This window comes from Vipera berus (genome assembly GCF_964194415.1).
Source record: "Vipera berus genome assembly, chromosome: 1".
NCBI lineage: Eukaryota > Metazoa > Chordata > Lepidosauria > Squamata > Viperidae > Vipera > Vipera berus.
This window is the reverse complement of record NC_138202.1, coordinates 43001096-43017552: the sequence shown is the minus strand read 5'-3', so window position 1 is coordinate 43017552 and position 16457 is coordinate 43001096. Positions and strand designations below refer to the sequence as shown.

Below are 16457 nucleotides of genomic sequence, written 5' to 3'. Positions count from 1 at the left end.
CTAAGGGTGCTTGGCAGGCTGCATGTACAGGCCTGGTCTAGAATTTATTTTGGAGCATTCAACTATCTAGAGCAGGCATGTCAAACTCATTTTGTTTGAGGCAACTTCTTATAAAATAATTGCCATTAATTTGTTTTAATAAAATAATTTAAATCAATGTTTCACTTGATTTCAAATTAAATGAATTATATTGGTTAATAATGAGATTTTTTTTAGTACAATTGCCAAATGCAATAAACTCGTTTTAGGTATATGTTACAGGAAGGAAAAAGCAATCCCTGCTGTGTTACTGATCCCAGAGAAGCATTTGCATGTATGCAGGTATCCTTAGGGTGCCATAGTTATGGATGAGAAATATTGGTTGCAAAGTTGGCATTTCTGGATGTAATACAGATATTTTGGACTTATTTTTGTTTCTTTGCATGCTTGATATTTTTAAAAAGGCATATGCTACTGACTACGCTTATGTACATATGTAACATCTTTTGCTAGGATACATGATCACTGCTTGTCCAAAATTTAAATATACAGATAATACCACCAGAAATTATTTTAGCCTTTTAAATAAATGTTGTTATTGATGTTAAGCTCACCAGGGAAAACATCATATATTGTTATGTATATACTAGGTTAATTGGGGTGTGTGTGAAAGCCCTAATAAGCAGGCATATACATAGAATGAAGGCTACTGCTAAGCTTGTAAGCCGCCCTGAGTCTTCGGAGAAGGGCGGGATATAAATGCAATTAAAATAAAATAAAAATAAATAAATAATTATTTAAGGACTGAAGTGCAACATAACTAGATTCTAAATAATCTATTTTTCAAAACACACAACAGTCCAAACAGTAAAAGTAAAGTCCAAAGTAAGAATAATTAATTCTTCAGAATTGTTTAATTTAAAGTGGTTTAGTTGTAATAGATGGTTATAGATTCAAAATAGTTTTCAACAGTGTACAAAAGATACTATTTTTTCTAGAATCAGCTAAATTAGACATATTACATTGAGAAAAATGTTTTTCATTTCTTTCCTGTTACCTTTGATTTCATTGCAGAGATGTTAACATAAGAAATAGATTATTTTGTTATATAATTTTACTTTCCAAAAGACAGAAGCAGATGAAAAATGTGAGGTTCTTTCCTGTTGGCTTTTTGAATTAGCTGTTTTAGGTTCTAAAAGTTTAATTCCTAAAGAAGTAATCTTGTAAATAATTTTAATGTCCTCCTCTAGTGCAGGGCAGGCAACCTTGGGTCTTTTATGACTCAGGGACTTCAACTCCCAGAATTCCTGAGCCAGCATGGCTCAGCTTGGAAACCTCTCTCTTTCCCCTCAGCATGGCTGGGTCAGGATTTCTGCGAGTTGAAGTCCACGAGTCATAAAAAAGAGCCAAGATTGCCTAGCCCTGCAATAGGCTTAGGAAAGCCAATAAGGGAGCTGTTTGTTTTTTTGCAAAAAAAAAAAAGGTGCCGGAACGCCATTCTGAGCGTTCTATGAGAAAAAAAGCCCTGCCAGTACACAACACTGGCGACGAGGATGAGATCCTGCTTCCCCGTCAAAGCTGAAAGTCACTAAGGGAGTGACTAAAGTCACGCCTGGCAGGAAAGCAATTCCCCCCCCACAGTCGGCTAGCTAAGCCACGCTAGTGACCACGTGCTCCAAGGACCAACGGAGCAATGGAGAGGCCCTCTGACATAATTCTAACAGATTTTCAGAACGTCAGAGTCGCAGTCAAAGGTGAAGCCACCTTGGCCATTAAATTTAAGGGGTTTTCAGGCACCTTGATGTTGTCGTAGCAGGGGGCCAGAAAACTAGACTAATTGCACTCGATTGGTTTGATGTGCTAAGCATCCAAGTAACCATAATCAACCGGACACAAGTCGCGAGTCTAGCGACAGTTTGTGAGGAATTCACAGACGTATTTGATTCAGCTCTAGGAACTTACACGGGCCCACCAATAGCATTCAAACTAGACCCAAATGTAGCACCAGTCAGTATTAAGCCTCAGAGGGTCCCATTTGCCCTCAAGCACAAAATAGATACAGAACTAGACAAACTTGTTGAACAGGGCATTTTGCAACCAGTAGATGGTGGGGAGTGGGAAACTCCTATTGTAACACCACTCAAAGTCAATGGGGAAGTCAGAATCTGCACAGATTATAAATGCACAATTAACCGGGCCCTCAAACAGCACGCATACCCAGTTCCAGTAGTGAGCCACATCCTGGCATCCTTGCAGGGTGGCACCACTTTTGCGAAATTAGATTTGGCGCAGGCCTATTAGCAACTCCCTGTTGATGAGGCCAGGGCCGCAGCACAGACAATTATAACCCACAGGGGGGCATTCAAAGTTAAGCACCTGCAATTTCAGGTCAGTGTAGCCCCGGGCATTTTTTCAGGGAATCATGGAACGCACACTCAAGGGCATCCCAGGAGTTTGCCCCTATTTTGATGATGTGCTTATTGCCAGAGAATCCACAGAGGTGCTAGCAAGGAGGCTCAGAGCCGTCCTGCAGAGGCTTTGTGAAGCAGGCCTCGTTAAAAAAGAGCAAGTGCAGTATTGGGGTCCCTTCAACCGAATTTTTGGGGTTTCGCATTGATGCTGATGGCATACACCCGGCTGAGTCCAAAGTACAAGCCATTCAGATGGCACCTAGCCCTAAAACAAAAGGAGAGCTGCAAGCATGCTTGGGCCTCCTCAACTTCTACCATGCATTCCTTCCTAAACAAGGCCACAGTGGCAGAGCCGCTTCACAGGCTCCTAGATAAAAAAGCTTCTTGGAAGTGGACTAGCATTCACGAAAAATGTGTTCAGGACCTGAAGGCATTTCTGTCGGTCAGTTTCACTATCACTCACTTCAAGGAGTCAAAACCAGTTTGCTTAGCATGTGATGTGTCCCCATACGGGGTGGGTGCAGTCTTGAGTCACTTAGAGAAAGATGGAACTCAAGTTCCCATTGCTTTTTATTCAAGGACACTGTCCTCTGCTGAGCATAATTATGGTCACATTGACAAAGAGGCATTGGCCATTGTAGCTGGACTTAAAAAATTCCACGACTACTTATATGGCAGAGACTTCATGGTCTTCACAGACCACAAACCGCTATTGGGGTTATTCACTACCAACAAACAGACACCCCACATATTATCCCCTAGAATGCTGAGATGGTCTATTTTTTATCGGCTTATACGTATAAGCTGATTCACAAACCCGGCAAAGAGATGGGCCATGCAGACGGCCTGAGCAGGCTTCCACTACCGCAAATCGAACCATATCCAGCCCCAGCGGCCTGCGTTTTGTTCATTAAGGACTTGCCAGAGTTTCCCCTCCACGCAGGGGACATAGCTGCAGAAATGGTGGCTGACAAGACATAAGTAGAGTGCTTTCTTGGGTACACACAGGGTGGCTGGATATGGCCATCTGGGTATCGTCCATATGAAAGCTTTAGCTAGAAGCTACTTATGGTGGCCAGGATTAGATAAGGCCATTGAGGCCCAGGTTCATGGATGTTATACATGCCAGCAATCAAGGCCTGAAATGCTGCACTCCCTGGTCTAGAATTCACATAGACTTCACTGGGCCCTTTCAGGGACAGCTCTTCCTTATAGTGGTCAACAGCCACTCTAAATGGCTTGAAGTAATACCAGTTGCAAACATGACTACTGCTAGGACCATCCAGGTGCTTAGGAAACTCTTTGCCACGCACGGGCTGCCAGACGTTGTAGTATCCGACAACGGAGCCCAATTTACTGCGGCAGAATTTCAGGCATTTCTGAGAGTGAACCTAATTAGGCATGCAACGTCGGCCCCATTTCACCCTTCTACCAATGGTCAAGCTGAACACATGGTTCGCACCACAAAAGAGTCACTCAAGCGTATAGTGACTGGGGACTGGCACCACAGACTGGCAGATTTTTTGCTTTGCCAACATTCCACGCCTTGCATGGCTACAGGAAAAAGCCCAGCAGAGCTGTGCTGGGGGAGGCGATTGATCATGAAACTGAACAGGTTGCACCCAGACCGGGTGGCAGCAGAAGCCTCTCATCCAAAACCCCCAAGGGGGCTGCAAGTGGGCGATGGGGTGTGGGCCAGGAACTATGGGCATGGGAATTTGTGGGTGCCAGGAATAATCACTAAAACATCAGGCCCTCTCTCCTATGAAGTGGGCCTAGAGGGCAGGTGAGTTGTCCGGCGCCACATCGATCAGCTTAAGAAGCGTTTCCCAGAATGGCCACAAAGCGAGGACTTCGTCATAAGTCCTTACCAAGGGCCGCAAACCGGCAGCCAGGCCGATCCAGACATACTCTGAAAGCTTAAACAGCCAAAGCAACAGGGAGTTGGCCGTAGAGGGGGGGAGCCTGGAAGTGCAACATGGGTCCCCTGACGGAGAAAGCCAACCTGAGTTATACAGCCGCTGTGCTAACTCTGCTGAACAAACTGACTATGGGGTGGGCCAACCTGGAAAGGCCAGACAGAGAGCACCGAGCCATCCTGATTCGTGTGAACTAAGAGACACTGGTCTACCCAGCCCGGCGGGCAAGCTGGTAGATCAGGAAGTGCCTGGGTCCCCCAGGCGTTCCACAAGGGCTTGCAAACCTCCTGCTTATCTGCAAGATTATGTCCGGAAATAATAAAGCTATAATGTTGTGTGTACCTTTTTGTAATGCCTGTTGACCTACAAGATTGTCCTGAACAAGGAAGCTATGATGTTGTAAGTGCCTTATTGAGCTGCTAAGTGGAAACCTGTTTTCACACCATTGTTAAACCTTTGTAATTTGTATTGCTGTAATTACTTTCTGTTGTTGCTATAATGTTGCTCGTTCTAAAGGGGAGGAATGTAATGTATTGGGCTTGTTTTGTTAAGAGAACACCACGTGGTAATTGCTGGAAGGCTGTTTGAGCAGGGAAGCTAGATAACGGCTCCCAGCTCCTCAGACAACCCATCTCCAGCACTGCTATTGGTTGCCCCTTGGGCGGCAATAGGTTGCTTCAAATCTATTGGCCGCTGCTTAGGGGCCAGGGTATAAATTGCTGCATCTGCAGCCCTGTTCTCCAGTTCAGATCCTGCAAGCAATAAACCATGATCTTTGCTGAACTCACCTCATCTTCATTCCTGCGCAACGAACCCAGTACACAACAGACTTCAACTCCCAGAAGACTGAGGACCCCTGCCATAAAGGGATGCAACTCTATAAATCTCTCCATAAGAGAACACTGAATTCCCTATTTCACTTTTTTGACCTACCCTTAAGGCAGCCCTCTGTATATTATCTTAGGAACCATTACATCACTTTGGTTGGGGTAAAGGTAAAGGTAATGGTAAAGGTTCCCCCGCACATGCGTGCTAGTCGTTTCCAACTCTAGGGGCCGGTGATCATCTCCATTTCAAAGCCGAAGAGCCAGCGCTTGTCCGAGGACATCTCCGTGGTCATGTGGCCGGCATGACTAGATGCCAAAGGCACATGGAACGCTGTTACCTTCCCACCGTAGTGGTCCCTATTTTTCTACTTGCATTTTTATGTGCTTTCAAACTGCTAGGTTGGCAGAAGCTGGGACAAGTAACAGGCGCTCACTCTGTTATGCGGCACTCGGGATTCGACCCACCAAACTGCTGACCTTCTGATCAACAAGCTCAGCGTCCTAACCCACTGAGCCACCGCGTCCCATGGTTGGGGTATATTAGGTTAAATCCAAGGTTTGGATTTGGGTGTGAAGCTGTGAAATTTCAAAGCCTCATCCCAAGTTTGTGAGCTGATTAACTAACTTTCCTCCCTCCATTAGCAGATGGCAAGAAAAATGGCATCAGGTTCATGCCATCAAACCTAAATCCCTGCTGTTCCTAGAAATTATTGAACACATGAGCTCCCAGATTAGTCAAAGCATGGAAGACTTGGTCCTGATATTTTGAGAAATTGTTATCAAGTGTTATAAGCTGCCCAGAGTCTCTTTCATCTGAGATGGATGGATAAATCAGCATGATTGTTCCAATAGAAGAGGGTGTAACTCAGGTTGAAACTGTTAGGGTTTTTGTTGATCTCTGAGCTTGGCTGTTTGCTTAAAGATGTTTCATTCCTAGCCTAGGTGACATCATCAGTGCTTGCAGAGACCACCAAAACCCAACCATACAATTGTGCCCAAGATTTTCCCATCAACTCAATTACTGTGTCAATTCTTTTTAGACATTTCTTTCACTTCTCCATTCTTGCCATGGCTATATTTTGGACAAATACACATATCTTTCCTGCTGTAATCGAGGTCCATGTTTATACTTCTGCATATAAATTATGAATATATAAATCCAAACCATGAGTTGCAAATATTTTTCCACAAATCACACTTCAGTACATTTCTTTATTTCTTTATTTCTTGAATTGGCATACATCCTATTGCATCAGTTGGATTCATGGTAGTTTACAGAACAAATAAAATCTCCATAGTACAACATGAAAATAAAATAATGAAAGATCTATAATAAAATATAAAAAATGACTAACACTGAAATATCTATCACAATTTCAGTCAGTAAACATTACATAAGTATTCTCATGTAATATTTACATTAACAATACAATACAAATTAAATTGACAGAGAACAATAAAGTAGAAATCCACAGAGAATAATCTCACTATTATATACAAGATAATATTCCACTAAGGCCCTTCATAAAAAATTGACTTCCATTGCCTTCTGAAATTTTACCACCATAGAAACTAACACAATATCCAAATGGAGTTGTTCTATAATATCAGTGCCTTAAAAACATTGCTTCCTAGCTTCAGTCTCTTCACTTCATGTAAATGTAGAACTTCCAAATTCTTTTCCCAATGCGACCATGTCAAATAGATAAAGTCTAGTCAAAGAAGATGCTCCTTAAGATGCCTCAATGCCAAACCATAGATGGCTTTATAAGTTAAAACCAGGAAAACTATCAGCAACTAGGGCAAGCCTTAAGCACAGAAGTAATATCCTCATGGCAGTCAGCATCTGTCAACAGTTGTATTTTGTACCAATTATAGCTATAAAATACAGAAGTTTTCAAAGGCAGCCCTATAAAGAGGATGTGATTAGCACATAGTGATGAGGTCCTGAGTTACTGTTGCAAAGCTGTTGTGCTGTAGGTAAAGTTGTTACTACCAAAACAGCCACAGCCTCACCTATTTGACAGCTTGAGACATTGCTGCTACCACCCAATGGATATGTACTGTATTTGTGTGAATGGTTGCTTGACCTGCATAGCAAATACTTGGTGGAATGGGACTGTGCATATTACCCTGTTCAAAATATGTTTTCCTGCATATTTTGTAGTTTAGATCTGGAACAACCACAACTCCATCATTAGTGAGGGAGCATGACAATATTTCCTTCCTTCCTTCCTTCCTTCCTTCCTTCCTTCCTTCCTTCCTTCCTTCCTTCCTTCCTTCCTTCCTTCCTTCCTTCCTTCCTTCCTTCCTTCCTTCCTTCCTTCTTTCCTTCTTAGAAGCACTGCCCCATGGGTGTCCAAGTGTGAGTTATTTGCATGTGCAGTTTGGGTTGAAAGGCAAGTGCCTTGTTGTTGGGTGGCAGCAGCCTTGCATCAGCTTTTGGAACTCACATCTGGCCTGATATTGGAATTTTCCAAACTTCTAGTGTTGACAACTTCAATCTCCATGTCTTGAAACTACATTTTGGTTGGGCTTAAGGTCACATGAGACAGCCCTATTTGTGCTTATTGTTTCTGCACTCAACCTTCAGGATTAAAACTGGACGGATTACTGTGCTCCACCCCAAGCACCTGAGAGATATTGGGTTTTTGAGGCAGATTTATCACATCTCTAGTTATGCTTTGGAATTCTTCTCTGGAGGGCATTGGGTGACATTGCCCCCTCGTGGCCTATCCTAATTTGCAGATCTCATTGGAAAATCAAGGAGCTCCAGGGAATAAAATAGTTGAAACATCAGAGCAGAGGGTAACATAAAAGAGTGAATGTGATCAAAGAAATGAATATACTGTATCTTTAATATTATTACGTCTATGCAGTACTTTTACTGAACTTGCATGTTTCTGTAAAGGACCCTTGAGTTTATTCTTATTTGGAGGGTAAAAATAAAAAAGGTGATCTTCCTACTGACTGCTACCACATATTTGTGAGACTCTTTGCAGATGAAATTGTTCATATTCGCTCATAGCTAAATTGGCATCTGAAGATTCAGGTGATAGCTTGCAAAATGGGGAAGTTCACATAGAAACACAAGCTCCACATATAGACAGAGGTCTTCATAATAACATATTAATAAGTGACCATAAAAACCTCTGAAATAATTCTCAGCTTCTTAATTTTCAAAACAGTCCTAATTTTAGCAACACTAAGTACTGTATTAATCAACTTTTTATTTTAAAGCATTTTTATAATTTTAAGAAGTAAAATAAAAACAAGTAATATGGGAAGGCCAACATAAAAGGAAGAGTTGAGAAAGAGGTTCAAAATGTCTTAGTTCTCTTGGTCCAGCATACTGCAGAAGAAAGACCATTTCTAAGGCCAGGTATTGTTTTGAAGCCATACGTAGCAGTAAACAAAACTAGGCTATAGAAAGCAAGTTATTCTCAAAAAATTGCAGGTGCCTACAGAACTGCTGTAATTATTCATACAAGAAGGTATACTCTGCTAGTTTTCTAATAATTAACCGAAAATATGCACAGGTAATGGAGTTAATTGACAATAAAAACAGCATGTGGGTTAATAATAAGACTTGAAGTGTACTGTACAGCTGTGCCAGGATCCGGGATTATTCATGAGGTAGATTAACAGTGACGTCACTGTTAACATTTGGCATCACCAGCCTGTTGGTCAATTCATTTCACACCCTTCTTAAACAAAGTCCTGGCATGAGGCCCAGCATGTTGCATAATGGGTACTCAGTTCAAACCATCAGGAAGCTCTGAGAGATTTTTTTTCCTCTTTGCTTGTGTTTTGTTCAATAAAATAATCTTTGTGTGTGTGTGTGTTTGTATGTGCACTTGTATGTGCACATGTGAAACGCCTTAGGCATATTTTTATCATTTGAAAAAACAAGCTAAATATCTTTGGCTAGAGACTTTTGCTAAACAGATCAGACTACAGGTAGAAGGCAAAGGCAGGCTTGTTGTCGTTAGCTGCGAAGTCGTGTCCAACCCATCGCAACCACAAGGACAACGTTCCTCCAGGCCTTCCTGTCCTCTACCATCTTCTGGAGTCCATTTAAGCTCACGCCTACTGCTTCAGTGACTCCATCCAGCCACCTCATTCTCTGTCGTCCTCTTCTTCTATTGCCCTCAATCTTTCCCAGCATTAGGCTCTTCTCTGGTGAGTCCTTACTTCTTCTCATTAGGTGGCCAAAGTATTTCAGTTTCAACTTCAGGATCTGGCCTTCTAAAGAGCAGTCAGGGTTGATCTCCTCTAGGTCTGACCGGTTTGATCGCCTTGCAGTCCAAGGGACTCGCAGGAGTCTTCTCTAGCACCATAATTCAAAGGCTTCAATTCTTTGATGCTCAGCCTTTCCTATGGTCCAACTTTCACAGCCATACATTGCAACTGGGAAGACCATAGCCTTGACTATACGCACTTTTGTGGGCAGGGTGATGTCTCTGCTTTTTAGTGTGCTGTCTAGATTTGCCATGGTTTTCCTCCCCAGGAGCAAGCGTCTTTTAATTTCTTGGCTGCAGTCCACATCTGCAGTTATCTTGGAGCCCAGGAAAATAAAATCTGTAAAGGCAGGCTAGAATCTATTCATACAAATGCTTCAGTCATTATATTTATTGCATTCGTTTATTAAACAAATTTATTTGGTTGCCCAATTCACACAGGGTACACACACACACACACACACACACACACACACACACACACACACACATATAATAAAACATCTGGTCATTTGTGTATTACAGTACTATAAATTCAGTAGAACCTCTATATATTCCAATATTTGAATGTGAGCTCCCTAAGAATGTTATTATTGCATGAAGTCCTTATAAGATCTGCATTTTTCCTACTAGACAATATATACAATGTTTATGAAAAAGAATAAAGAGATAAAATAAAATACTGTACCAAGACTGTTAAGCAGCTTTGCTCATTATTTCATTGTTCTAATTTCAGTGATTATTTTGCTTTAAAAAAGCAAAATAATCACTGAAATTTTTCTACCAATTACTTTGCAGTACAGTAGAGAAATGATTTTTACAGTGACACACTAACATCACCTTTGCCATGAACTGATACACATAAAGTATGCTGTAAATAAAAACTGTAACCAAAGACCTGTAGGATATTTAAATTTTGATTTAAATTTCTAATGCAACTTCTAAACAATCTGGTTTTTTTTCAGCTATACAGTGACTACATTGAATACACTGCAAGCCACAATTTTCTATTTGCTTTTTATTTGCTGAGATAGAGGACCAATGCTCTTCCAAAAGACTAGCTGCTATATCTACCGCTATTTCATTTGCTCCTCCAGATTTAAATCCAACTATGTTAGCAATGAATTCATGCAGGTAGTCCTCAATGTACGACTATAATTGAGCCCAGAATTACCGTCTTGTCTGCTTAACGGCTACAACAAAAAAGGTTGTAAAGCCATTGTGGTTAAGCGGGTCAACAGATTACCAAGCCTGATTTTACTACTTTTTGCTGCAATCATTAAGTGAACCTGTTTATCCAATAGATTTTTGACTAGAAACCAGAAATAAACACTCGAAACCATCCCCAAATGGCAAAAATTGCAATCCCATCACCTTTGGACACTGCAAATGGCTATAAATGAAAGCTGGTTGCCAAGTATCCAAAATGAGATCACATGATCGTGTATGGGTGAAATTGGATCATAAGTATCCTTTTGGGGGGGTCTGCTGTAACTTCAAATGGTTACTCAGTGACTGGTTAAGCAAGGACTTATTTTTGCTATCTAATTATAATATTTGAGGATACAAAGACATTTTTTTCTGAATTATTCAAGATTTCATTGCTTTGAGGTAAGTGTGGTTCTATGTCTTCTCCAGTTTTATGTTCCCATTATTCTTTTCATTTGCTTTTCTTAGTGTGGCTTTTAGTTTGATCATTTACTTCACTTGATTCAATTTCATCTCTCCTGAATGTTGGTTTTCTATGCTGTCATTCTGCCACCTTTTCTACACAAGCCTTTTTTCTCCTCTTTCCTCATAAAAATCTGGATTCTTCCAGCTAATCATGGTATAACTATACCTTTTGATTCATAGTTCATTACGCACTGAGGACATTCTCTGTTTCATGCATGAATACCAGCCAAGTCTGACCGAAACAGAATTCAGATTTGAGCCTGGTCATTTTTGAAACCAGTGCATTTTAAAGTAGTACACCACTGCCTGCAGCAATTCCTAATTCTTTGCAGACTGCAGAGAATAGTTTAATGATCGATAATTTGCTGGAGTTCTCCTACAAAAGTTGTAATAATGTATGGTTTTATTTTTGATCATTGCATATAAGCATCCTACGTGCTTTAGATGTTATGAGAAATAGGAATGGTATTGTGAGAGCTGGCGTAATGGACTACAGTGAAGTGGCAGTATAAGGAAGGAGCATATTCCAGAAGGAGAAGGAAGACAAGAAGCAGCGCATCTCAGAGCTGGAGAGGAGGCAGAGGAAGAAAGTAAGGATAACCACTCCTTAGAATATCTCAGGGTGCGTGCATAAGGCTGGGACTAACAAAGGCTTAGTCTGGCAAGAATCTGTCTGCTATGGCCGAATTGTTCCACGTCCGTCTGACAAATAGTCCTGAGATTACATCAGCATGAGGACTCACATATTAAATGTGCCCTTCCGGGTTCACATGGCAACAGCTTTGAGGCAAACTGAATCCTATTTATTGAAAGCTCAGTGTGAACTGTTAATCTAATGAAAGAGGCAGCGAAGACATTCAAATCCCCATGAAAGTTTTTCAGATGTTACTGGTCCATTTTTCCCAATAGCTTATCTGCTGCACAGTGCCTAGCGGTATTTTTACTGCCAAGCTTTTTGTATTGTATGCAGTAAATGCAGATCCTTGTGCCTTAAAAATGTTGCATCTCTAGAAAGTACTCAGGGTACCTGCTTGATTACAGCCAATGATCTCTATATAAATTTATATACGTGGTGCCAGTTTAATTATCCATGGACTAGTTAGGTATACAAGCTTTATTAGCCTTTATCACTTTATATGTTATCTTAAAATACTGAAGGTTGGGAAGTGCTTATTTCTCAAATAATTGCTTAGAGTCATGATTGCATATTTTGTTTTGTTTCTTTCATTTTATAAGGAAACTTCACTTTTCTTAAAACATGGAATACTGGGTCCCTGTTAGTTCTAAGGATGAGATCAAATTCTATTGAATTTCACTATTAGAGTACTTCTTATTAATCTATCTCTTTGTTCAAAACAGTAAACCAAATTTTATACTGCAGAACTATGAAACTGAATTAACAAAAGAATTGTTACTTCCCTGCCTTTCTCTCAAATTTACAATCCAATATAACAACTATTCTTAAAAACTGGCCTTAAAATGATTGTTTCAAGAATTAAATGGCAAAATATTAGTTCTACTTTCCTGCCTACCTTATCTCACTTGTTCAACATATTGGTAGAAATAATAAAGTGTCCACAGAATACTTTTAGAACCAAAACAATAGCTGGAACATGGTTGTCAACTAATACATGGAACACAATCTTCTTGAAGGATAGCTCTTCCAGTGGTATTTTTTACTAAAATCTATACAAAGTTTTTAAATTAATTTTTATTTTAGAATATAAATATTTTAATGTTTCATATGTAAGCTTCATAGATTTTTAAAACAGTCAATTAATAATCAAGCCATTATTTTTCAATGTGGCTTTTGAATTTCATTTGCTTTGCTAGGATTTCCAACATCCTTCCTTTTTCAACTCTATTGCTTCCTCTGCGATTTTCTTGTGCAGAGATGATATTGTATGTGTCTATATAGGTATTTCTTTTCTGTTTTTTTGTTATCTGATGGCTGGTCATTTTGAATAAGTGCAAAAGTCTCTGCAGTCAAGTCCAAAATAGGGCTGTTCAAGGGCTGTTCAAAGCAGTATCATGCTGAAATAATGTTATGCCATTTAACCACAACCTTCTCTGGATTAGCAATTGTGTCCCTCCATTGATCAGCAGCTTCTGCACTGTTACTGTCACTGCTTAACCAAACCTGCATGATAAGAAAAACAAAGAATCATTATAAAGACTCCAAAAGCTGTTTTTGACATTTATCTTGATCAGTGTATAAAAATCATGTTTATACAATGCAGAAGACGAATCAAGTACAGAGAGGATTCCAAGATGGTATACAAATATGCATTTTATTAAAATGGATTCTAATAAGATTATGATATCTTTTATTTTGTTTTTAGGATTTTGAAAAAGACTAATTTTTACATCCCATGATCTGGGATTTCTGCTTTAATACCTTCTGAGCATTTGATCTTTGTCTTCTAATAATACTTTACCTGTGTCTTATAAAATTACACTCTCTTACTTATAGTGATTCTTCTAGCCTATTAAGATTGTTTTGAATTTTATTTCTGTTTTCCAGGCTGTAAGATATTCTATTTCATGTTGTGTCATCTGCGTAATCTACAAATAACTTCAGGATTTAGCTTTATTTATTTATTTATTTATTTTATTTTTATTACATTTATATCCCGCCCTTCTCCGAAGACTCAGGGCGGCTTACAAGCTTAGCAGTAGCTTTCATTCTATGTATATGCCTGCTTGTTAGGGCTTTCACACACACCCCAAGCGGCATTATTACAAAGTCAGCTTAATTGCCCCCAACAATCTGGGTCCTCATTTTACCTACCTCGGAAGGATGGAAGGCTGAGTCAACCTTGAGCCTGGTGGGATGCGAACCTACACTAATTGCAGGCAGCTGGTGTTACTTAAGGAGGCATCAGCCCACTGCTCCACCAAGGCTCTAAGGCTTTATTGAATTCAATTTATGATATAGTTTTATGATGGATGGATGGATGGATGTGGCTTCTGAGCTATTCACAAATTTATACTTCCTAACAATTTATAGAATGGAATTGAATGGATATTTGTATCTTCTGACAAATTTGAGTTGTAAATTTGAGATCGCTGATATAAAGTTGCATAAGAGGAAATTACTTATGATACAAAATGTATTCATAATGAGATAAAATTTCAAAGGATCTAGCCATAAAATTAAATCCATATTTAAAGAAATTGCTGAATATCACCTAAAAGGTAAAGGTAAAGGTTCCCCCGCACATGCGTGCTAGTTGTTTCCGACTCTAGGGGCCGGTGCTCATCTCCGTTTCAAAGCCGAAGAGCCAGCGCTTGTCCGAGGACGTCTCCGTGGTCATGTGGCCGGCATGGCTAGACGCCAAAGGCGCACGGAACACTGTTACCTTCCCACCGGAGTGGTCCCTATTTTTCTACTTGCATTTTTACGTGCTTTCGAACTGCTAAGTGGGCAGAAGCTGGGACGAGTAACAGGTGCTCACTCTGCTAGCTAGACAATAATCAGCAAAATCTAGAGGGCTGCAGGCTTCCTATTCCTGTTTTATTTCAACCAGGATTATATTAATGGTAACATTTTTTTTAAAAAAAGCAAAGTCTATGGTCCATATAAATTTTAAGTTTTAGAATTCAGAAACTTGCATTGGGTGTCATAGGTGGGAAAAATAAAAACACCAACCTGTCCCAGGAAATGTTTTCTTCTCACTGAGCTTCTACTATAGAGTTTGATGAGAAAGTTTATTCCATGTTCATTCTGACTCAAAGGGAACATCAGGGTTTCTCCCCATTTTACTTGACTGTTAGTAGATTTCAGCAGACGGGTTTTTTTCTTATCAACCAATCCTTCAGTGCTGAGCATCTCAATCTTTACAAAAAAATCTATGGTAGAAGCAATGACTTTTTTTAACATTTTCATTGTGTGAAGTTTGAAATCCCAAAGAAAATGTTGCTGATAATTATAACTGATGCAAAGTCTTTGAACATGATATACAAATGGGGAGAGGGGGAGCCACTGGGTGGATGCATTCTGATGCACAGATACACAGTGCTCACTCCTTAGAAACAAATCTCTGCTCACTGGAAAGCAGCTTCAGTGGTTTTTTTTAAAAAATCCCATTTATATCCCACCCTTCTCCGAAGACTCAGGGCAGCTTACAATCTAAGAAGCACAAATCAATGTGCTTAGCAATAGCCTTCAATCTGTGTATATCCCTGATTATTAGGGCTTTCCCCCCCAAGCGGCATTTTTACAAAGTCAGCTTATTGCCCCCAACAATCTGGGACCTCATTTTACCTACCTGGGAAGGATGGAAGGCTGAGTCAACCTTGAGCCTGGTGGGATGCGAACCTGCACTAATTGCAGGCAGCTGGTGTTACTTAAGGAGGCATTAGCCCACTGCTCCACCAAGGCAGTTCCCAGTATTAGGCTGTTATAAAGAGCAATGGAATTCACCTTTCGACTTAAAGTGCAGATTTTTGCTTTCCGACTCACTAATGCAGAGGTGTCAAACTCAATTTCATTGAGGGCCGCATCAGCATTGCGGTTGCCCTCAAGGGGCCGGGTGGGTGTGGCCAGGGTGGGCATGGCCTACTGGGTGGGTGTGGCTAGAGTGCGTATGGCCTACTGGGTGGGCGTGGCCAGCTCTACATCGTTCGCATCAAGGGTGCCTATGGGGGCCTGAGCAGGAGTGGGACAGATCTGAGGGTCTCTGGGCCAGGGCCAAGGCAGTGGGGGCCGTTCCCTCACTGTTTCCAGGATGGCTTTGCGGGCCACATGAAGCCACTTCGCGGGCCGGATCCGGCCCCCGGGCCTTGTGTTTGACATGTCTGCACTAATGCATACTTCCTGAAGTCGGTCCATTTTCTAGTGAAAACTTTCTGGATGATGCAACTTTGCCTGTTAAATTTGTCCACACCAGTCAACGAGCCTGCTGCTATCTCAATTGCAACATCCCCACAATAGTATAACCCTACTCAAACCTCTAAACATATTTGAATATCAAATAATAAACTTTAAGAAAGCATATTTTAAAATAAGCAAGATCAACTGGGAGGATTCAGAAGAAATCTTTTTAGTTTTACTTTTATGAATCTGAGAAGCCTAGATAGTAGATCAAGACATGACATATATATGACTGAATATAAAAGTCACTATACAGTCAGAAAAGAACAGTAGCAGCTACACAGAGATGTGTAGTTTTGTATTTAAACATGCTGTCTTTTATGGAGTTTGACCAATAAAACTATAGTATTTACTTGAAGACAATGGTGTGGATGAACTTGGAAGGTTCTGAGCTTCTAGAATTTGCAACTGGATCCGGCTGTTTACTGCTTGAAAACAGGTGCCTATTTTCAATTCTGCAGAACACACCTGCACAGAGAGTCAAAGAGCAGAGGAATGTTCCATCTTCACCTTAGCCAACTTTCACAAAT

The 16457-nt window shown here is 40.5% G+C and overlaps 1 protein-coding gene across 3 annotated transcripts in view; it reads right to left on the bottom strand.

Moving 5' to 3' along the window:
- Positions 1-11884: 11884 nt before the first annotated feature.
- TC2N (tandem C2 domains, nuclear) overlaps positions 11885-16457 on the bottom strand; it is a 34271-nt gene continuing 29698 nt past the window's right edge. For all 3 annotated transcript variants that reach the window (XM_081331274.1, XM_081331276.1, XM_081331275.1), the window contains exons 10-12: positions 16281-16395; positions 14704-14903; positions 11885-13191 (exon numbers count right to left, since the gene is read on the bottom strand). In XM_081331274.1, coding sequence (XP_081187400.1) covers positions 13081-13191; positions 14704-14903; positions 16281-16395 — 426 coding nt within the window. In that variant the 3' untranslated portion in view covers positions 11885-13080. The remainder of the gene's footprint in view (positions 13192-14703; positions 14904-16280; positions 16396-16457) is intronic.